The sequence below is a fragment of the Dermatophagoides pteronyssinus genome, unplaced genomic scaffold (genome assembly GCF_027571235.1).
Source record: "Dermatophagoides pteronyssinus isolate colony J.1.1.1.1 unplaced genomic scaffold, Derpt_VIB-CSIC_2022.12 sq0001, whole genome shotgun sequence".
NCBI classification, from domain to species: Eukaryota; Metazoa; Arthropoda; class Arachnida; order Sarcoptiformes; family Pyroglyphidae; genus Dermatophagoides; species Dermatophagoides pteronyssinus.
In genome coordinates this window covers 1,345,347-1,371,062 of record NW_027461525.1, presented here as the reverse complement: position 1 = coordinate 1,371,062, position 25,716 = coordinate 1,345,347, and the positions used below count along the sequence as shown (strand labels likewise).

The 25,716-nt window shown below is 27.7% G+C and overlaps 1 protein-coding gene across 2 annotated transcripts in view; it reads right to left on the bottom strand.

The window, feature by feature from the left end:
- Positions 1-2,238: 2,238 nt before the first annotated feature.
- The window catches only part of LOC113794042 (uncharacterized), a 34,734-nt gene continuing 11,256 nt past the window's right edge, over positions 2,239-25,716 (bottom strand). For both annotated transcript variants that reach the window (XM_075819461.1, XM_027344129.2), the window contains 4 exons: positions 14,445-14,894; positions 13,845-14,294; positions 7,136-7,231; positions 2,239-3,111 (listed from right to left, as the gene is read on the bottom strand). In XM_075819461.1, coding sequence (XP_075675576.1) covers positions 3,089-3,111; positions 7,136-7,231; positions 13,845-14,294; positions 14,445-14,894 — 1,019 coding nt within the window. In that variant the 3' untranslated portion in view covers positions 2,239-3,088. The remainder of the gene's footprint in view (positions 3,112-7,135; positions 7,232-13,844; positions 14,295-14,444; positions 14,895-25,716) is intronic.

The window sequence follows — 25,716 nt, the reverse complement described above, 5'->3', positions numbered from 1 at the left end:
GTAGGCAAATGAAATGTTCGCGACATAAGTAAAAGAAATAGTAATATTTTTATGGCCGCATTGATGATGAATTTCAATTTTACTAATTGTTTTTTGACACGTTTTTTGTTTCCACATTTTGACCATTCATGGCCAAAAAAATCATCGTATACAAATAATAATAATAATTAAATATATTAGCCTTGTAAATTTTGAATACTGTTAAATCTTGATAATTTTTTTCTACAGGAATATAATGTATCTAATAATTTTTTTTAAGCTGTAGAAAAAAAATGAGTTTTTAAATTACCATCATCATCATCATCATCATTATGAATGTAAAACGAAAGTTTTTTCTTTCTTCTTCCAAAAATAAGGCCATTGTCCGTATATTTATGATGATGATGTATTTATTCATTCATCATTATGGATGTTGATGATGATGATAATGATGATCCATTTGATACATCGTTTTACATTTTTTTCTCTTGTAAGAATGAATTATAGTTTGATCATTTCCTTCCTTCCCTATTTTTTTTTTTTTTTTGTTCAAGAAGTTTGAATCAAGAATAAATGTTTATTCTAATCAATGAGTGTTGGCTTCTTTACTGTTGTTGTTGTTGCTGGAAAGAAAACTTTAGTTAAAACTAAAAAAAGAGTTTTAAAATGGAAAAAAATCACTAATGATTATGGCCATGATGATGATAATGCAGCATCAGTGAAACGTTATCAAAAGATGACTTCTATCCTGGCGGTAAGATTTTTTTTCCCGCTTGTTTCATTTTCATTATAACTACATTATGAATTTTGAAAAATTCTCATTATCTTTGTTGTTATCGTTTTAGAGAAATTTTTCCAAAAAATTTCTTCACAATCTTATCTATTCTTAGTAGCAAAAAGTCTAACATTTGCTTATCCAAATATACAAAAATTTTTTGCTTGTTAGAATACAATTGTAATTTACAATCACTGGTATCATGATGATCATCTGAACTTGTAATTGTTGTAGCTTACATATACAATTTCAATTCATGTTTAGATTCTATGTTCGGGTTAGTTTGTTTTGTTTTATTTGGTTTGGTTGGTTTCGTTTTCCATTAAACCAATGAACAAAAAACAGAAAAAAAACATTTTCAAAAAAATAGTCTTTTGGCCAATTCTTTGTTTTTTCCTTTTATATACATGATGTTGATCATTAACATTCGAAACATGTAGGTTTTTTTTGTTCCATCGTTTATTATTATTTTTCTTTTCTTTCAAAATTTGTTTGGTTTGGGTTTATAATCATCATCATTGTTATCGTTGTTGTTCTCCATCATTTGTTTGATATCAGTTTTTTCATTTTTTGTTTTGTTGTTGGGAGAGAAAAAGAGAATTTGGTGGTAGGTCAATAATAATAAAAAAATAATAATAATTTTATATTTGATCGTCCAATTTTTGGTACTGGATACTAAAAGATTGTTGAATCAATTATTAATTACAAAATTTTCTTGACTGATTTATATTCGTTTTTAGTTACAAAAACTAATGAACATCAGTTTTTTTTGTCTTATTTGTATCAATATTTATTTTTCATTGCCATAATACTAATCATTTGTTTGTTTGTTTGTTTCACTTTCGCATAGCTTCAGGAATTATTTGTTAGTCGAATCCCGAATACAGAATTCTTCCAATAAGATTGGCTCATCATTTTTTTCGAAATTTATTACGCAACCAAAAAGATTTGATGAAAAGTTTTTCTGTAGAAAAAACAAGTTCACAACAATTCATGATAAGAATTATGATGTGACCAAAAAAAAAAAGATTCTAATCAAATTGATGCTATACAAATATGCTTTGACAATAAACAATAGGATATTACAATTGTCTTTATTTTGTTAACTTTGTTATCGATATGAAATCGATCGATTGACAGCCATCAATATTTTGTTTTGTTTTGTATGAGTTCCGTTTCGATATTACTTTCGTTCGTTTTGTCAATTCAGTTTGTCAATTCAATTCTCGTAGAATTGAATGACAATCAAACTCAATCAAACTAAAGTAATGTCATTTAATGTAATAAGATGATTTTTTTTGTCTGACACTTTGATTTTATTATTATTTTGTCACTTTTGTTTTGTTTGCATCATTTCAATGATGATAATGGTATCTGTTGTCCATTTTTATTTTGATTTAATTTTCACAACATTCGCGATACGATCGATTAAATTTAGTTTTTTTAAATAATAATTTTTATTTATTTAGAAGAAAAAAATTTAAAAAAAAATACAAATAACATTGATCGATTGGGGAAGAAAATATAAGAGAGAGAGGGTGTTTATAATATGTACAAAGTGATGAAATGTAATCGATAAAATGATGGAGAAGAAAAGAAAAAATATAAATCATCTACTTACAATGAGAGAGAGAGAGGCACAGAAGGTGATAAATTGAACTAAACTCTGATCTGATGACATTGACTGTAAAACAAACTTACATTCAATTGTAAAGAATTGTAAAGATTAAGAATTGAAACGGAAATACATTGAATTGAGAAAAATTGAATGAAAAGAAAGAGAAACAGAAGATTCGTTCTTTTTACAACAGATTAATAATCATATTAAGTACAATAAATTGAAAGAAGAAGAAAAAAAACATTTCAACGGAAATTGATGATCAATCGGATGTGATGAGACGAAAAAGATGAATCAATTAAAAGATATTTATGATGAGGATGTTGAATGAAATGAATGAAATGATGATGAAAATGGATTGACAACAGAATTTCGATAGCAAAATAGACTAGAGTTTCGACTCGAACAACCAAAAACAAATTGAATGAATGAATAGATTGAAAAAAAAGGTGGAAGACGATTCTTGATATATAAATTGAATTGGGTCGGATGAAAAATTTATAGTTCATAACTTCAGGTTTTTTAATTAAAAAAAGGTGTACATTTGTTTAACCATCAACCGAAAAATTCTTGTTTGCTTTTGTTCGTTTTTTTATGGCCAAAAGGTCTGGTTGATTGTGGTTTTATGGCCTGATTCTACACTTTTTTTTTGTTGTCTACATTGATCCAATTATTCTGGTTTGGTTGTAATATCCGTCCCAATATACAAATGTTGATTACCATCGAAATCCAATGATCACTATCAAAGAAAAAAAAGATAGATAATAAGAGTGAGAATTATTTATTAATATTATTATTTTTTTTCTGGTTTTACTAGCTAAAATTTATTGATTTTACAATGTAAACTTTGATATAATTGATTAGTATAGAGTAGAGAGAAATAGACAGTTACAAATTCACAAGAATGTCTATAAATTTTATTTACATGAGGCGAAACATGATGAGGAATTTTCTCGTTTTTCACAAGAATTTCGATTTTTTTAAAACTTTTGAGTTATTTGTAATAAATTTTGAATAAATGTATATACATGATCATCATCATCATCATCACATGTCAATGAATGAGCAAAAGATGGATTATCATTGACAAAATTTACGATTTCGTGGATAACAGATAAATTTTTTCGTTGTTGTTGTTTTGTTTCTTACAACTTGCCAATAGCACTCGTTTTTTTTGGCACTTTCGTTTTGTGGTTGAACATTTCAAGACCACCAATAAATATTAGTTAGGCAATCAATTATCATCATGGTCACGGTAGATAAAAAAACAACAACAACATTCATTTTGGTCACCAACCATTGCCACCACCCATGTAAAAAGCAATGAATGTAAATCACTTTGTGGTTCGCATTTTTTTTCTCTCATCTTGTAAATGTTTCAGAGTAAATCAGAACAACAACAAAAAAAATGATAAATAACACGTAAAACAATCATGTTCGCAATGATATCATTGCTAATTATTATTATTTGAATATAATTTACGAATTTTGAAGTGAAAATTTCATTTCAAACGATTCATAAATTTTAATTTTTTTGTTGTTGCTGAATTTGATTTGAATTTAAATTATTATGGCCAATGGATATATATTTGGTGAATGACATTTACAATCACACACACACACATACAATCAATCTGTCAGTCTATATATTATGATGATGATGATGATTAGTTTGATGATTGATACAATGAAAATGACCAATGGCTAAAAATTTTCAACACAGTAAAAAGTATATGATGATGATGATGATGATGATAGTGATATAGTAACCAACAATCATTGCACCTTGATGATAGTATAGCATTTTTATTAACTTTTTTTTTATTAGCATCTCATATATATGACCAACAACAACAACAATAAATGACAGGCAATGGAAAAAAAAAGAACAGGAACAAAAATTACAACCTGTTAATCATATCATACAAACAACAGTATTTGACCTATGGTATGAGAGTAGAATGGATATATAATAATGTTATGATACTAAGTAGGGTATAATGTTTTTGTTGTTTTTTTGACATATGATGATCATCAACGACAATCGCTTGTGTGTGTTATTTGAAGAAAAAAGAAAGAGAGAGGGGGTACCTTGCTGTCATAACATCATTGTTAGATTGCTCCCAAAAAAATGATGCTGGTCATTTTTTTTCTTCTGTTTATCGACATTGAACAAAGGTCAACGACGTCATTTGAAAAACAAAAACAAAAAAAATTCTAGGGTAAATCATTTATATTTGACATAAACAACATGATGATCCTATTATTATTATCATATGAATCATTGTCGTTGGTGTAGAGTTAGTTAGTTGGTTTTTTGTGGTTTGTTTTATTTGTTATTGTTGTTGTTAACAATATGCAATCAATTGATGGAATGAATCAATCATTGAATTGAGGATTATGTCATCATCATATAGAAAGATACAATGATCATATTTCGAAGAAAAAAATGACCGATGATGGATCGATTTTCTATGAATCGTTTCTATGAATTTTTTTTTACAAATAAAGTTGATTGCTGTTAATCAATACAATTGAAGGAAGTGTTTTTGTTTCCTTTTTTCTTTTGTTGAAAACAACAAATTGATAGCGTAATTGAATGATTGGTTCATTAAAATGATAAATTAATTTGAAAGTTTTCTTTTCCATAAAGTTTACATGAAAAGTTTCCGAATAATGTCATTCGATGCAAATAAAAAAAACTTCGAGTGAGTGTTTATGGATAAGGTGAATTACATGAATTTTACAGAAAAAGAAAAATGTTTCATCTTTTAACAAAGAGTGATGATTTTTCAGTTTTGTACAGATTTTGGTTGTCCATAAATCTGGTTGCATCATTTTGTAAGAATCTGTTTTTTCAAGAGTAATAATGTATGTTTTATGATGTTGATGATGATAACTTATCATGTCAAATGTACAGGATACCTTTTGGTTGATTAACTACCCTAAACATTAAGTTTGGCAAATTCACACACAGTATATCCGACCACAAATTTTGTTGTTTTGTTTTTTCTCGCATAAATAAACTGTAATGTTTTTCAACCGAAAACAAACAAATTCAAAAATCCATGCGAAAAAAAAGAAATCTAATAAAAAAATGAAAAGTAGCTATGCAATATTTCAATATGTTTCTTAACTGTCATATGAAATGATGTTATGACTGACTGACTGAATGACTATGAAGATTCTACTGTCTTTGGGATAAACAAAAACGAATATATATGGCTTTTTGGCCATATTCTTTAACTTTTTTTTAAAGATTTGGAACACAGAATTTTTCTTTAGTTTTATATTCACGTTTGTGAAATGAAGACATTGTTGAAAAAAAAGTTTGTCAAAAAAAAAAATATTTGAATTTTTTGTTAAAAATCTAATCACGATCAGAATGATGATGATGGAATAAGGAAATCAGAGAAAGTTGGCATTAGATTCTCTACTGTCAATCTTTATCGAATTTGCTTATTTGTAATTCACACAGAATTTGACTAGAGGAACAAAAAAAATCAAAAAAGAAAATCCAATTTTCGATCAAATATGGATCGTAATTTTGTTTTTGTTTTTGTCTATAGCAGCGAATTGGTTGATAATATGAATAAAATTAGATTTCTTTTTGCATTCTTGACTGATTGATTATGTAAAAAAAGAAAGATTTTCTCTGTGTGTGAAATAGATTATATTCATAAAAAAAAGAAAGAAAGATAAATCTAAATTAGCCATGGAATGATGGTTGCTTTTGGTTCTCAATGTACATAAACAAACAATAACAAAATTTAAAAAAAATTTAATTTATCGTCCAGTAGATTTAAATCAACTTTGGGAGTGGGTTGAGATGTGTCACATGCACACAAACACACATAGATATAGCAGGTTATATTTAAAATCAATGAAGCAAACAGTGTTATGTGATTTTTTTCCAGAAAAAAAAAGAAGATTCTCATTCGATGTCATTCCATTCTATTCAATTCAAGTGAAGCGAAACTTTTGTTTAGAAAAAAAAATTCTGGTAAACACCCAAAAGTTTTTGTATAATAATTTTTGCTCCTCGATATAATTACATAATATGCTGACAATCATAGCTTTTCATCAAGTTGATTATTATTGTTTAATTTTATTAAAAATTTTCTTTCGACAAACAAAAAGCTGCTACGAATTAAGCCTGACATTATTGTTGTATGGATAAGAAGAAGACGAACGAAAAATTCATTTACACCAAATCATTGGTCGAAAGAAGAATAATGCCCCATCATAATAAAACAAAAACAAAAAAATGATAAAGAAAAATTGTCATCTTTGGTTGAAAATTAACGACTAACTGATGTTACGAGGATGATGATGACGATGACGACCTCGCCCTATGTATATGGGATCACATCCATCTTTACATCATCATTATGAATGACATTATTATAAATGTGACATTTGACATTCATATATAATGTCACAGTTGAAATAGCCTACGCTTAATAATTTAAGATATTTATAGCATCAAGAAGAAGAAGAAGAAAAAATGGCCATCATCTTGATCATCATGTAAATTTGAACGATAGATAAATGGCATTATTTGACAATATCTATGGCGGAAAAAATAGACAATTCTGTTTCACGTGTTGTTTCATATTTTTTGTTTGTTTGATAAAAAAATTCCATTTAATAAACATATTTTACACATTAATAAACATTGAATGTTGAAATTAGTTTCACATGAATTCTAGCATTCCATAAATGTCAAAAACAAGAAATTTTTTTTGGTGTGTGTGACATACCTGATGTTATGAAAATGGCTGATAATATCGATGTCAAAGATGATAATGTTGTTGTTGTTGATGCGGCATCATTCGAACGCCATTTTGTTCGCCAACCTTCAATTTTGCAGGGAAAAAAATAGAGAAAAATGAAATTAGTTTTTTCTTTCTTTCCTTCATCATCATCAACAAATTTTGATTCATAATTCATAACCAATTTTCTATTATAATGGAAATTTATTTTTATTTTAAAAATGAAAACCGTTAAGTGATTACAAGTAGAATTTCTCAAATAATAATAATGATAATAAACAAACAAACAGTAGCGGCACGATATAGTGATGCATTCAACCGTTTCATGAAAGAATCGAAAAATATAAAAATTCATCAACAACAACAACAACAATGATGAATTTACACACATAAATGTACAATAAACAAACAAAACAAACCAACATTTCATTTTCATTTTCTATCATTTTTTTATTTTCATCTCACTCTCAAATATGTTTTGGCCATTCTTTTTCTCATAAAAAAAAATATTTGAAAATTCTATAGAAACGAATAGGAAAAGAAAAAAAAATGATTGAATGGCCAGTGATGTGTAAATTTTGCTTGAGAAGAAGAAGAAGAGGAAAAAAGATTGGCTTTTCCTTTCTGTCATTTTATTTTCATTTCACATCTTCGTTTTTTTTATTTCAACCGGTTGTGAATCCTATTCTGATTAATGGTATTTTCCATATAAATGATAAATATAGAAAACCATGAAATTGAATGAATGAAAAAGTGAAAATTCAAATAAATAAATATAAATGAAAGAAATAAAGAATTTGTTGAAGATGAATTGGAAATTCATTTATTTATTTGAATTTTTCAGTGAGAAAATTTTCAAATTTATTGAACCGAACCAGATGATGATGATGAATAAACAAACAAGAATCGCAAAGAGATATCAAAGAGGTTTGTTTTTTGTTTTTCGGTTTTCATATTTTCATCAGGAAAAAAAACAGTGACCTCTATGTTCAATGTTTGTTTAAGATTTTTCAAGAATTCATGATTGGAGAAAAAAAAGTAAATTTTTTTTTGGTTCGGTGTCCATCATTATTACCCCATATGTTGCATATGTTTTCAGTGCTTTTGTTCTTCTTTTTTTTCAGATAGATCAACCGTGTTATTTGATTTGAATTGTTATACCTTTGGGTTATTTCTTCAATGTCATTGTTATTGTTATATATGTTTGTCATTTGTTCATCATTGTGTAAAAGATTAACAAGATTTGGTACAAAAGAAACCAAGAAAATGAAAAGAAAAAAAGGTTAACACACAGTTGGACCCTATGGTCGATCCTTTAAATGGTTGAACACCTTTTTTCTGTTGTTGTTGTTTGTTATTATTTTTCGATCAATTTTTAGACAACATGTAGATTTTGTCCATTTCTTTTCAATGGTTGGGTAGGCCCAATATCCGATCAAACAATAGTATAGAATAACAAATGATTATTTACGGATAAATGTTTGAATATTTTGATTACCTATTTCCTTGCTACTTGACTTACTGTAAATACAAATAGAAAAAAAGTAGATAATAATGGAACAAAAATCTCATGGGTCAAATCTCATTAGATTTCGTTCAAGCAAATAATAAGAAATTAATAACCGGCCTAGCCGGTGAATGAATAAAAGCAAAAAGAAAGAAATCTCATGATACCATTTTGGCTGTTATGGAAAAAAAGACTGGTTTGTTTGAATGCACCCATACGGTCCTATTCAATTTTTGTGTGTACGAAGAAAATAAATGGAACATTTGTCTTTGTCACCTTTGTGTGTGTGTGTTTATAATGGCGAATGAAGAATCGCGGTGGAAAAACAAGATTTTATTTCAGTTTCTAAGCTTTGAATGTGTCAAACAATAATAATATTTACCGTCGTAGACAAAACAACAAGCCACAAAAAAACAAGTGTTGTTCATCGATATTGATTGAATGTTATTTTTATATAATGTCCGATCTGTTCCCCGAATAAATCATTTAGAAATTTGTAATATTCCACCAAAAAAAAGAAAAGTTTCAACAAAATAATTCAAACAAACTGTTAGTATATTTAAATTTTTTATTTCTGAAAATTAATTTTCTATTCAATTCAATTTGTTTTCGTTTATTTTGATCCGAGATTACCAAAACACACCAAAAACAAATCATGCAAATACAAAAATTGGAGGCGATAGCGGTTTTTTTTTGACAAAATAGAAATGAGAAAAATATTTAAATTAAATGAAGAAAAAAAAAATGATTTATGGTGCACACACATTGAGCAGAAATTTAGATTTTTAATCATCGATTCAAATGAGAATCGTATTGAAAGAAAGAGTGAAAAAAAAACATTTACAGAAGCTAATTTTAGGTTTTAATTTATTTTCTTTAATGTGTCGAAGCATATACATAGCATTTAATTCATAATAAAATTGAAAAATATTTGCGGTGTTATCACACAAACACAAAAAGAAAATTAGAGTAAATTATATTCATCTGAATGTGATAATGGAAAAGGATTTGCAGACCTGCAGATGCACATAACAATCGATTGTTTTTTTTTGTAAGTTCTCCTTCACAATCGATTCTTGTTGCCCCGTTTTGTCATGTTTGTCGTTAAGATTTGTTCAAACAAGAATTACAAATATTCTTTCGTTATTTTCCTTATTCTCTAATCTTCTTTTCCCGTTATTTATTTTGTCCAACATCAAAAATCAAACTTGTTTGGTGACGAAAGAATACAACACACAACAAACAAACAAACAAACAATAATCATTTTCGCAAAGATTTCTTTTGAACTTTATTCCTTTTTCGGAATAATATTCTCTTTCTCTCTCTCGTTTATTATGCATTATTCTATTACCGAGAATTCTGTATTTGAAATGTAAATGTGACTTTTTTCTTTTCATTTATTCTTTCTATCGTTTTTCACTGTTGTTGTATGCTTTGGTGCAAATATTCTCACTACCCTATAGCCTCATAATAGAAAATCATTCTTTCCTGTTTTTTATTTGTTAGTCAATGTCACAACACAACAACAATCATCAACACTATTTAAATTCATCGTGTCGTTAAGATCTAAGAACTAAAGAGCTAATCTTCTAACGGAGAATAAGTGAAAAAGAGAGAGAGAGATGGAAGACTAAGAATAAGTGATATATAAAAATAAAATCAAGTCAAAGAATTTCGATAGTTATGGCAATAATAATTTTGTGTGTTGTCATAATTTTCTTGTGTTCTTTTTCTTCTCGAGCTAGATTTAGTTTTTTCCTCTGAATGTAATGTCAACAATCTTTTCGGGTAAGAAAATAAAAAAACAGGCCATGAATTTGATTATCGCTGTAGAGAAAAAAAAATTAATACCGATACCGAATATTAATAGGGAGAGGGAGAGAGAGAGAAACTTTTCGTTGTTTTCAGTAATTTAGGCAACAAAAAAAATTATTATCGTGTCTTTGAATTGATTAAAATTTAACGCTTTTTTTAGCCAAATAGAAAAGAAACAACAAAATTCTTGGAAAAAAATGAATAATAATAAAAAAGGCAAGAAATTACGAGAAAAAAAAAGAAAGTAAAACAAGATGCATATTAAAGGATTGGAGCTTTCTGTAAAATTTATGGCCGTATTAATTTGCATAACCGACATTGACATTTGAAAAAAAAACTATTTTTAAAAAAGAAGAAAAGGAAAATTTTCAACTTCTGTTGAGAATTTTCTGTTAAGCAATTAATAATCGATCATATTTGAATTTCATTTTATTTATATGACAAGCAAGTTACAAACATTATTTATATTGTTATATTAAATAGATAGATATGATCTATATGTGTGTGTTCAGAACAAAGTTTCTCTTTTTACCAATCACCATGAATTAGCCAGAATTCAACGGAATGGTTCAAGTTTTTCTTCTTCTTTTTCTCTTCCACTGATTAGGCCAGACTAGAAAAAAAATAATCGATGATTACGATCAATATAATCAAAGTGTATATTGGCATTATTATCGATAATAGACCATCGACCAGTCTAGTTTGTCTGTGTGTGTGTGTGTGTTAATCTTGTCCCCATTGAAACCATCCGATTATTGGCAATCGATATCTTCTTCATCATTTCTTTTAATTTTTTCTCATCTAAAATAAATATGTTCACGATTTTTCACTATCAACAAAAAAAAAAATTAAAGACACTAAAAATGATGATCATATCGATTTCGGAAGTTAATTAACTTTGATTCAAACTTTTTTCATTTATTAATGTTATCGTTTAGTTGCCAGTAGAAAAAAAGAAATAGATATTTCGTGTATGATTAAAGGAAAATATTCTATAGTCATCATTATCATCATCATCATTAATGTTATCATCAGGATAATTAGTATCAAAATGATCAAACCAAACAACCAAACAAAACAAAAATTCATTCAATTTTCAAGTTTTTGATTCTTACTAAAATTCATTTTTCCTAATCAATCTGTCTCAATGGAACAACTGAAAAATTTCATAATTTTCTGTTTTTTTCTTTCTTGATTAAAATACCATGAGATTTTGCATCATTTTGCATCAGCACTACTACTTTTCTGTAGTTTTTATATTAGAGATTTATTTATTTGTTGTTTCTATTCGACAAATTAATTTTATCATCATCATCATTTCACCAACAGTGGTGATGATATATCGTTTTTTCTTCTTTTTTTGGTTATGATAATGGTTGGATGGTTTATATCGATAAATTTTTTTTATTTCATTTTTTATTATTATTCTGCTCCAATGAATCTCTGATGAACGAACCAGGAGATTATATTCTCTTTTTTCTGGCCAGAAGGCAGACATATTTTATGATGAAATTTTTCATTGAAATCCTATGATTCATTCAATGTTTTGCCGCCATCATCATAGTCAGAAAAAAAAATCAAATAAAAATGATGATAAATATGGAAAAACATTACGAATTTTTTTATCACCGGATTTGAATGAATTTTTCAATGAATTTTTTTCATTTTGAAATTCTTTAAAATGAAATAAAGTTCAATTAACACCCAATGGATAATGATATCATACACAAATATTTATTGTTGATTAATGTTGTTTTTTATTTCTGCTGCTGCACCAGCTATGAATTCAATTTTCTTCTTTCAATCATCATGGACGATGTGAATGAACAAACCATAGCACAACATGCACACGCCAATCCTGAATTCGGTCGGTTTTTTTTGAAATGAAATGAAAATCATTTTAATTGAACTTTCTTTCTTTTAGGTTTCTTCCACAACGAATATTTGCGCGTGTGGCCTTTGGCCGAATTCAGGAAAACCAGAAAAAAATATTTTGCTGAGTGGTATTCACCCAATGTTTCTCTTCTGACTGCTCTTGACTTTAAAAAGTCATCATTCATTTCGGTATAGGGACATAAACACATTCCGAAAAATATGAAGGAAAGATATTGGCAAACCAAGCAGAATGGAGCAAAAATGACATTTTGAAAAAAACGAAAAAAATTTGTTAAAGAAATATGGAATCGTCGTTATATTTCATATTGGATATTTTTCCCATCCAAAAATAACAAAAAAAATCATCATCATCATCATGACTGGAAATATAGAGGAAGAGAAAAAAATTCAATTTCTATTTATTCGAATAATGTTTTGTTTGTTCCACCATTAGTCGTCTTGTGTTATTTTTTTTCTAGAAAAAATAAAACATCATCATATATATCACGGTAACACAATAAATTGATGATGATGATGATGATTATGATGAACATACATACATAACACGAATGAGCAACCTAAAGCTATGCTATTATCTTTAGTTTAGTTGGTTTTTTTTTGGGCTTCATAAAAGCAATTGATGTAAATTTTCCCCTCTGTTTTTTTTTTTTTTGTTGTTGCAAACCATTTACCATCAAAAATGATGATTATGGCGATGATACTGGCGTGTGTGTGTGTGTGTGCAGAGGTCCTAGAAATATATTTATGGCAACAAAAAGAATTCAGAAGCAAACAAACAAAGAGAAAAGAAATGAATTTAAATTTGATTCAATTTGTTTTCTGAAATGAAACAAAATGAATGGGAATGATAACTGAAGAATATTATCGGAAGAAAATCCATAAATTCATTCATTGATTCTATCTCTGTGTTTTTTGATGCCCTCGAGTATGTTAGATGATTAACAACAACAAAAATCACCAGGATTATCATTCAAAAGAAATAAATCAATATTTAATACATGACCAACCTTTGAAAAGATTTTTAGCCATTTAAAATAATTTCCTGTTGTTTTTGTTGTTGTCTATGTTGTTGGCGTTTATCATTTTCATTGAAAATTTTTTTTTCAATAATCAAAACAGGATCAGATTTGGTGTTTGCAAAAGCAGAAGAGAAAAAAAGGTAAAATGAAATTCTCATTTGTTTTACAAAGTGATTTACCTGCCTGCAAGTGATATACACACACACACACCTTGTTGAAGCGTAAATTGAAAAGTTTTTTATCGTCGTTTGTTGCCAAGATTTTATACAACAAAATTCAATTTAGCTTCTCTCTTTTTTTTTCTTATCATTTCCTTTTTTTTCCTTGTTATCAGATCAATAATTTACTGTTTTGTATCGTTTAAAAAAAATATCTTTTAAAATTCTTTACAATTTGAAAGATAACTTGTGTGTGTGTGTGATAATGGCGGCAACGTGATTGCCAAAAAAGCAAACTTACCATCTTGTATGGCCAATCTTTTTACTTCATAATAATCAGTATTCGGTATTGATAATCGACATTCATAATGTTCAGCTATTTGATTCGTTGTTGTTGTCGATGTTGATGATTGAGATTTTAATGAAAGCCTTGCACGAGATGGATTTAATTCATTATTATTATTGGAAATCATAGTAGATGATTGATTCTGTTCAATATGTGATATTAATGTTATTGAATAAAATCCATTGGTCATTGAACGAAATGATATGATTGTTGTTGTATTAGATTCAATTTCATATGATTCTAATGTTTCATTGATTGATTTGATTTTTAATAATTTTATCTCCGGTTCAGGATATAAACCAAATGCTGTACAGGTTATATTAAATCCATCATCATCATTATTATTATCGTTATCATCATTTTCTTCATCTTCAATGGCGGCCATCTCAAATGATCGTGCTGGTTCTAGATATTATTAGTTTTTGTTTTTGTAAATAAAATAAACATCAACAAATAATCATTAATAATGACAAGATCAATCACATCAATCAATCAATCAATAACGATCGATTAAGATATGAAAGCAAAAAATCATCATTTTTCATCTCATCTTACCATATATAACTAAATAGGTTGAATTGATTTCTTCATTTTGTAATGAGCTTACACTGCATGTATATTTTCCACTTAAAATTGCTGGTGGATTTAATAATCGTATAGCACGATGACGTGTTTTTGGATCTTGAACGAAAAAATTTTCATCCACATATGGTTTAATTAAATCCGAATATATACGATAATCACGTGATTGTATCCATTGATATATATGTTGTGAATCATCATTTAAAAACCATTTAACAACTAACATTTCATCATTATCATCGATACTAAAATCACAATCCAATATAACTTCATTGGCTGTACCTGAACGAAATGATTTTGGACGACTTATAGAATTAATACGTACAGCTTGTGTGGTTGATACCACCATGATCATTATAATGATGAACATTGTCATAATGAATGAGATTAATGTTGATGTTGATGATGATGATGATGTAAAACCTGAGAAAAAAAAGAAAAGAAATAAACCAAATATAAATCACTCATTAAAGCTAATGAATTAAAGTAGAAAACAATCTCATCAACGAAAGAAAAAAAAGGTAAAAAAACCTAGCCATGTTCATGTTTATGCAACAAACACACACAAAAGGTTTGGTCATTATGTTCATTTTTTTTGTGTGTGTTTAATTGTTATCATACACGAATTAAATACATCCATAATGGCTCGATGCATCATCAATTCAATATTTTCCATTTTGTTTTGCTTTAATTTTCACTGTTTCTCATCTTCATTATCAGTCATAATAATCAACATTATTTCTGACATTTGGTGAGAGAATTTTTTGTTTTGTTGTTCATCTACATTATTATGATAAACATCCCTATCCTATCCTCTTTCCACCGAACAAAAAAAATAAATAAAGGTGGCCATTTTTTTTATATAAAAAAAAACATGGATAAATAGATCTGTTGTTTTTATGATGATGATGATGAAGATGATTATGTGAGTGTGAGAAAATCGTGTTCAAAGAATATTGCACAACATTGTAACGATTAAAAAGATTTGACCATGTACATCATCATCATCTAAAACAACCACAACAACAGGGTAAAATAATAAACAAGGCTTGTAATGAACATTAAAAACAACAACAACAAACTATGTAACCATTTACAATAATTATTTTGATTTTCCGTTGCTTGGTTTTTTTGGTTTGATTGATGAATTCTTTTTCTTCTTTCACACAAGACAACATTCTACATATATAGATTTTAGCCTTGATTCTAAAAACAGACGATGAATAATGGGACTTTTTTTTCTCAAATCATGTTTTGACTGACTGACTGAAACGAAAGAAAAGATAGATAAGATAAATATTTATCTACTAATGCACCAAAATGCATAGTCAATCAATATTATGATCAGATATGTTGCAGGTATGTTTTATATTCTGATTATACTTTACAGGTGGTCAATCAATAATATCCAACATGTGGATAGCATTAGTTAACGATTATTATTATTGGTGACATTCAAAGGTTCAGAGTAAAACCAAATCACCGACATTTTTATTCAATCAAATCGATCATATTTAATGTCATTTCCAGACTTTCACTTTGATCATTTAGACAAAGTTTTGATGGATATATACACCAGAAAAAAAAAGTGAAATGAAATAAGATCTTGATCAAATCACTGAATCAATTCTTTAAATCTTTAATGAATAAGATTTTTCAAGAAGAAAGAAACTTTTATTATTTTAAAGCAACCATCCAGATCATCATTTTCATAAAAGAATTTGACAAGAAAAAAACAAAAAAAAACATGAAAAAAAAATGAGAAATTAATTAGAACAACATTATTGTTATCACGGATGATCATCATGACTTATATATAGTAGTAATAGTTTGCTGACTTGAGCTGAATTATTTTTCTTTATTTCTTTTCTTTTCTTTCTTCATCATCTTGATTACAAAACACGATTCTTTAAACAATAGAATTTCGTTCATCAGACATCGGTCCTGATAATTCGTAATTTTATCTTTTCTGTGATCATTATCGTTATTATAATGAATGGCGACAAAGTTGCCAGTGTTTCTTTTTCCTACCACCCTATTCATTCGTATTAATCTTTTTTTTTATCATAACAGAAGATGATGATGTTCAAAGTCTAGAACACACACAAACATGATACAAAATTATAATGAACATCAACAGGAAACATTAGATTGACTGATTGAATGGATGTTTGTTTGTTTATCAGTTTGTTTGGTGATAAAAATGTAAACATTGTAGACAAACAAACAAACAAGTGTAGAAAATCTGATCACAAAAACTTAATTAATGATTTTGTACTCAATCAAACAGAATATAAAGTTCTCCGTGAAAAAAAAATTCCGGATCGGATCAGATTCGGTTTGTCAGATTGTAAATTGTCATCAATAAATTGGAAATGGATAAAGTTTGTTGTTTGTTTTTATGTTTTGTGATTTGTTTTACTAATGAATCATCTCACAACACTTGATTTGGTAACTGGATTTGATTATCATTAATGAATTTGCAAAAAAAACGAAAACAGCAAACCAAAATATGATTATGTCATTTATTATCTCCGATAATAATAATAATAATAAATGATCGATCAATATCAGTCGATTTAGAAAGAAAGGAAAACAAAAATCTAATGAAGCTATGAATAATCATTTATGATTATGGCCATTCATTAGCATTATCATCATCATCATCATAATGATGAGAAAGAGAAAATGAGCTCAACAGGTTTGATCAGTTTCGTCATAATCGATATTCGACAATCAATTGTGAATGTGAATATCATGAGAAAGAGAAAAAAGTTATCATATTTATTTTGTTTTTGTACAAATATGGATGTGCTTAGCATTTTGGAATCGGATCATAACCACAAAATGTTGTTGTTGTTGTTGGTTGATGGTGGGAAACTATTATTTTTTTATTTTTTGTTTCATAGAGAAGAGTTTTGATTTAATTTGCATTGATTTTTGTCTAAATGCATAACAAGCATTGTGTGTGTGTGTGTGCTGTGTGTGTAAATTGAACCGCAAATCGTGAATATGAGATTTTATATTTGGAAGAATTCTTTTTGATTTTAGCTTCGAAAACGAATTTAACTTGTCATTCACGTCTATATGATTGTGTTTGATTTCATTCATACGTGCATACAATGTTTTATTTTGTTTCCTAATTCGATTAGGATTGAACGATCGAAAATCGAAAGAAAATAAAATATAAAAAAAAGGAGAAATATTTCGAAATTGATGCGGCATAAATTATTTTCAGACTGCAATTTAAATGCCAGTAATATCTCTGAGTTTTTTCATTTTGTTTTTTTTGGCTTTCGGGTGAAATACTGGCATATGGAAAATGTCGGAAATGTCCGGATAGATTTTTGTTTTCATTTCAAAAATATATTTTTTGATTTGATTGTTGTTGTTGGGGGCCGAAAAAAATCCGAATGGGCTATTTTTAGGTAAAAAATTTTCACCAATCAATTTCAACGATTGAGTATGACACCTTTGAATCAAATTTTACCAAATGCCACCTGCCATGAATAGAATATAGCAAATATTATAGCAAATGAAAGAGAAAAAAAAATCTACATCTTTCATCAATAAAATACGAAACAAATCATTATGAGGATGTTCAAACCTTATTGATAAGAGTATTGACCGAATCAATACAATCAATAAATAAATGACTGACTGAATGGATTTGATATGAAAAAAAATCGATACAACTTTCAAATTCAAATTGATTGCCATTGTTTAATAATCAACAACAAAATCGACTAAATGAAAGAAAAAAACAATAATAGCTGGAAGAAATGGAAAAAATAAAAGGAGAAAAATTCATTTGTTTGTGGACAATCAATCGATAATCAATTTGAACGAATGTATTTTACCTGTCATTTGAAACAAAAAACAAAAACAAAAAGTATTGATCAGCAAAAATTTTCTTTCATTTTGTTTTTGTTTCATAAAAGACATCAACATCATTGTAATACTGGAAATTTGAAAATGCAAAAATTGCCATTGAAAATATGATGAAATTTGAACAAATAACAAATAGCGATTTTTTTCATATTTGACATAGTATTGATTGAATCGAACGAAAATAAAAATGATGATGGATAGATAGACATCGTTTTTTTCGTTGAATAATTTCCAATTTATTTATCACACTTATTTAGTGAAAAAAAAAGTAAAACAGACACTTAAGATTCTGGAACCATATTATTTTGTGCGTGTGTCTTTTTTTTCTATCTAAAAAGCTGAACGAATAGGATCCTATTCAAATTGATCTTGTTTTGTTTTGTCTTTTGCTGAGTATATATCGTGACTTAATGTGATTATCACCGTCACCATTATTATTATTATTATGGCCATCATTTTATCTCCCATATAATCTCTTATTCATTTATCAAACAAACAAACAAATGGAAAAAAAAAAGAAGAAGGCAAACATCCTTACAAAGTTAACAATTGATGTACAAATTCAAATATCTTTATCGATCTTTTTATATGATTTGTTTCAAAAGAGGGGGAAAAACATTGGCTACTTTCACTGGACAAATTTGAATTTATTTATTTGTATAAATCCTGATTAGTTAGTTTGTTTGTTTGTTGTTTGCTGTGTGTTAATATTACCCAAAACATCATCTATAGATAGATTAAATTTGCGTTTTTTTGGTTGCATGTTAATATTGTTATCAACAACATCATTATTATCATCTTCATCATAATCGATTGTTTGTTACCAAGTAATCAAACAAACAAAATGTGTTCATTCGAGTGTATTTATTTGTTTCTGGGGTATTTCTTTTATATTTGACATTGAATTATGACCACAGATTGAATATTTGATGGTCTTTTTTGGCCTTTTATTTATAAAAATGGATGGATATTAATAGGCGACAAACGGACTAATAGGACTTGTGCTTGGCTTGTATATGATGACACGCGATTATAATTTCTATAGGGTGCACATAGATAGATAGATGGTAGATAGTGGATGAGAGAAAAAAAGATATGAAATTGGAAATAAAAAGTCTATTATTAAACAAATTTTATTTATATCTAACTACAATGGTCACACGCGATCTATTCGATGCAATCGATTTTGGACAACATTTACAATTATCGTAACAAAACAAAAAAACAATCCCGGAGATTGGGATGGAGCCGGCGACAACTTTTTCCCCGATCACAAGATATTATCAATATGTTTGAGAGAATTGCATTCAAATTTTCACATTTTCATTACAATGATGTTTTTTCGATTTTGTTCATTTTCAAGTCTAGTTTTTGGACTACTCGAATTGTTGGTCAAACAATAGATAATAAGTAGAATCTCTTTTTTTGTTGTTGTTGGTAGTAAAACTATCTAGGGAATCCATTATAAATTCTGTTTTTTTCATTTTATTTTTTGTGAAAAACAAAATTTCAAACTGAATTTCATATCAAACAATGATTATTCACTTGCAATCTTTTTGTTGTTGTTGTTGTTGTTGTTGTTGAATATTATCAGATAACACCGAATTCAGAATAAAACCGATAAACTTGGTTTGGTGAAAAAAAAAATATACAGTGCAGAAATGAAAAATGAATCCAAAACAACAACAACAATATCACGAATCGAGATTACCGTATGTTGTGTTTCGTGTGTTTTTTGTCCATTTTCTGTAGACAAAATCAAGAATACCAAGATCGATGTGTGTGTGTAGAAAATGATTTATCATGTGAACGAATCGTCTTTTTTCACCGTTTCGTTTTTGGTATTCAAAAAAAAAAATCAGATCACAAAAAAGATTGTTTTTCTTTCAATTTTGTTTTCCATTATCATTTTCTTCGTATTTCATTTCTTTTTTCGGCTGAACATCATCGATATTTGAATTGAATTTTGTTTTTTTTTGCTTTTTTTTGCAATCACATTGGCGTCGGAAGCATCAATTTATGTTTTTTTTTCATTGATAAACTTCGGGAGCAATGTTGTCAGGTTTTTTTTGATTCCAAAAACATCCAAATTGACAATGATTATTATCATTCTATATTCATAAAGATGAAAATTATGGACATTTCAACTATGATAATGATAGAATACCTTGAACTTCAAACCAAAAAAAAAAATTGGTTATTATCATTGAAAAACACCTTGTTTCAAATGTGATGGTTAGTGTGAAATAAAATATTGTGGCAAAAATATTTTATTCAGTAATCGATAATGACAGATTCAAATAGATATATTGTTTTGAAGCTTCCAAAATTTTTCTTCTTTTTTTTCTGGCTTCTCTAAATGTTATGTATGATGATAAGGATAGGGATGAATGTCGATCATGATTAAAATAGTGATCCATTCGGTACAAACACACATACAATTGACGATGATCATCATAAATATTATATTATATCGATGACAAAGGCAAAGCAAAGCAATGAAAAAAGTCCATATATAATCATAGGGAATAAATAAAGATAAATTTTTCTTTCTTTCATTATTATTATTTTGAACATAGGATCATGCATGATTGATCATTTGATTGGTCGAATATGATGTGTGTGCTCTAAATGATGATTGGTTATGTAGTTAGTTAGTTTTAGCTGAATTCTCATTCTTATATATATGGTAAAAGGAAACAAGAAACAAGATTTCAATGGTATGCCCATCATTCATCAATTGATGATACAATCATCATCATCATCATCATCATTCATCATTAATTAATTATTTTGAATGATACAGACACAGAAACAAAAACAAAAACAAAAACAAAAACAAAGACGATTCAATAAGTCTATTGTGACATTGTTTTTTTGGTATTTATGAACACACACTTGGTGGTTTGGGTAATGAATTTGAAAGAAGAAAAAGAAAAACATTCACTTGTCAAATTCGATTAATGCTTTTTATAAATACAGTCAAATAGTTGAATAATGATGATGATGATTTTTTGTTGTTGATGAAGATGGATTCGACTATAAATGGCTGGAATAGGTCTAATTATTATTGTTATAAGTTAAGGTAATGAATGAATGAATGAAATGTCAATCGAAATGTAAATAATAATCATTCATAACCAAAATGAAATAAGTTATTGAAAAAAAAATCTTAGAATAGAAGATTCTTCGATAAGAAATTAATGAAGTGTGTGTATAATGATCGAAAGTGATGATTTTCTTGAATGTAGATCAATGGGAATTTTGAACAGAAAACCAAAAAATCCATAAAGATTAATTATGTATCTTGAATTTTCATTTTCAGTTTTTTTGTTTTGTTTTTGACTTACGAATTTTGATATCAAACAAAAAAGTCAAAAAACTTGATTTGATTTCAACAAATGTGATGATATCTGAAATAAACATACATCAAGTTTTTTTTTGTTGGTAGATTTGAACATGTTAAACTTTTATTCTGTGAAAAAAACTTTCAACAAATTGAATTAAAATTGTACAAGTTTAACAGTCGTTTCTCAATCATAAAATTGATATAGAAAGATTTTTCTTTTCAAATAATGATCAATAGTAGCTAACTAATTGATAAAAAGTGATTTTTTTTCTTTTTGCTGGTGACAACTGAAGCGTTTCATGTGTGTGTATCCAATAGTATGATATATCATTCTGTAAATGACCACGGTCAACTACTGTATTGCTTCTTTTTCAATCAAAAAAAAAATGTTCCAAAAGTTATTGCATCGATGCATACGCTTGGGAACTACTACTATAATAATAATCATTATTATTGAATAGAGCAGATCGAATTGAAAATGAGAGTAGGAAATGGAAAAAAAACTGAAAATAGTTTTCAATTTATTAAATGTATGTAACCAATAATAATAATAATAATAATGATGATCGACAATAACGAAAAAAGAAAATTTTTCTACCAATAATATTCCACTTGTGAATCAAAATATTGCCAATAATTTACAGGTTATTACAATGATCGATCAAGTGTTTCATTTTTTTTGAAATCAAAAAAAAAACACGTACATTAAGTAAATGTACACATAGGTATCATTATAAGTTTTTCTGGCCAACATAGAGAGATATAAAGAAGGGAAAGATGATCCAGGCTGATTTAAACTTATTTTGACCAACCACTGATTTTTTTTTTTTTTTTTTGAAAATTTATGATGTGCCATCATCATAATCATCAACAATAATGACGTTAAGTGATGTTGTACATTGTTTACCTTGTTTGTTCTATATCCACCATTATCGTTTGACCAGCATCCATTAAGTCATGTCATGTGAGCCAGAAAAGAAAAAGAGATTCGCATAAGAAAAAAAATCGGATGTATTCGATATGTGTGTGTGAGAGAGAGACACCGACCGAGAGATTTTGGACAAAACAAAACAAAACAGAATTGAAAAACCCGACCCGACAGACACCAACACACACACATAATTGATTGATGAAACATTGATTTTCTTTCTTTTTTTTCGTATATGAATAAAATGAAATGAACCTTGACTTTTTTTTCCTCTTCAATCTTCAATAGTGAAAGTCAATTCATTCCCCTACTGATCAAGTTTGTCTTAACATACATGCAAGGATCAACACATCATGCATTAATGGATTGTTAATCATTCCCAACAGAAATGACTAAATGTAAAATGAAATGGATTCGATGATTGAACCAAAATAGGTATCTGTGTGAAGATGAGGGGGAAAATTGTTGTTGGCACGAGTTGATGGACACTCAAATCACAATTGTTTAAATCAATTTACAGCCAACAACAACAAAAAAAATCTGGTCGAAATTTGTTAAGGAGAAAAAAAAGGGGGACAGACAAAGTCACTTAAATATTTTTTTTTTTTTTTACATTTGATTGATGCTTGTCATTTCATTGAATGATCATTGAATGTAGAATTGGAGAAAAAAAAGGTATTTGGCGCTAATGGATCGTTACATTTTTTTACAGCTCTCATTTATTGAACTTTGAACTTGAAAGCTTTTTGTTTCAATTGTTTTCAGTTATATTTTTTCTTCTTTTCTTTAAAATGGATATAAATGTTGAACAACATGTTTCTATCGATCAAATATAATGGTGTGTTTGTTGAATATACAATGTACACATTAATAAAAATTGATCCACTCGATTTGAAATACATTTACAAGGCGAATTGAGTGTTAATTTATGGATTGCATCAACATTTTCTCAAACATTTTTCGTTTCGGGTAATGTTGTTGATCTTAATGTATTATATAAATCATTTTGATGAGGTAAAAATTTTCGTTTATCCCTCTTTAAACTCTTGGTAACCATTTTGTTATTAACCAATGATGATCAATCAGGTATTTGCATCTTATAATAATTTTTTAATCCTATAAATTTTTTTCAAATATAATGACAACAAAGCTTCTGAAAGAAAAAATTCTTGAAAAAAAAACATAAATCCATTCTATAGCGGAAAAAAACGATATAAGATGCAACTAATCAATTATAGCTCGAAAAAAAATCTTTTTTATATTTTCCGATATGAGAGGTAACAACATATATTCCTTATGATCATAAATATAAACATTGAAAAAAAAATAATAATGTTCTAATGGTTTCTAGCGATGATAATGACCAATATTATCATTAAGATTATTTGGTGATCTGTTGGCAATGTGAATACTGTTTTTTTTTTCAAGGTAAATTTTCAACCAGAACATTTCAAATCATCAATATTGTGTGTGTGTCGTAGTTGGTGGCCCAAAACAAGATGATGATAGTCAAAACATAGAATATTTACAAGATTTTATTTCGTTTGTTTTGGTTAGAATTTTTTTTGCATTCAAAGTTCAATTGTTTATGTTGTTGTTGTTGTTGTTGTGGTTACATTTCGCAGTGATCAAGTTGATCATTATACAAGCAGGAAAAAAATGAAGAATTTCAACCGAAAAAAAGAAGAAAACATTCAACAGACAGACATAATATTAGAAAATCTAGAAAAGTCTATAACCATTTTCAATTGATAATTCATATGGCAAAAAAAAAGAGAAATAAATCTTATGTTATACAACAACATTTGAATAATAATGGACACTTGAAATTACAGACACATTTCAAGAATCTTATGTGTGATAATAATATGGCCAAATTGTCAAGTGTTATATTAAAAAAAAATTTTTGAACAATCAATGAATGAATGAATCAGACTGATTCAATGTTGTTCAATGCACATTTTTTTCACACATATGCAATGTTTAACACATGTTTGCATTTACTATAGGTTTTTCTTTATTTGTTTTCAACAAAAAACTAATGTTTTGACCATTAAAAATTCATTATTTGGTGCCATATGTGTGTGTGTCTTACGAGTGTCTTTACTTATCATATCCATTGCTAAGATATAGGTCTTGATGTTTTTTGCAACAAAAAAAAATGAATGTATATCACATGTGTTTTTCAAATAAAAAAACCAAATGTTTCAGCAATGTTCTTATCAAACACCAGTAGATTAACAACAACGGATTATTATTATTGTGTTGGTTGGTTGGTTGGTTGGTGTTTACAATAATGATTGGTTTAAATCGTTTTAGATTGCGCATCTTATCATAATATAAAAACCACCACCGCCATCATCATCATCATCATCTTGATCATGGTAAATGATCCGATAAATAAAGTAGAAAATAAGCTGCGATAATCAACAATATAATCATCATGATGAAAATAAAAAGATTTTTTATTGTTCACAGACGCTCAATGAATGTTATCATTATATTTTATATTCTAATCCGGGTATATTACCATCATTAACATCGGATATCATCATAGTAATCATCATCAAAAATGATTATTCCGCTTGTTGAGCCACCTAAATTATCATTATGATAATGATTATGATGAATTTCAGTGAAAAGATTGGTTAAAAGTGTCACACATACACTAGATTCAAACCAATTGGCTTCCTTTACTTAACTATTTATCAATCATTAAACGAGAAAAAAAAATTGAAAAAGGTTTTAACTGGAATCATTATTTTTCTTCAATCCAAATTCAAATGATAAGAAGTGTTAAAAAAGTATTGCTTCAATCCAGAAAAAAAAACACATTGGGTAGTTAAAGAAACAGGAAGATCAAAAAGCCACATGTGTTTGCATGGACATTTTCATTAGTCAAAATATATTTTTGTCCATTCTAATAACCATAAAATAAGCCAAAACAACTGAATTTTTTTTGAAAAAAAGCACAAAATGAATATCATTTTACATAGTAAAGATTGTTTTTTACTACTTGTTGAACTAAAATTCAATTAAATATGACATTAATGTGATTGAATGTACAGATGTATGAT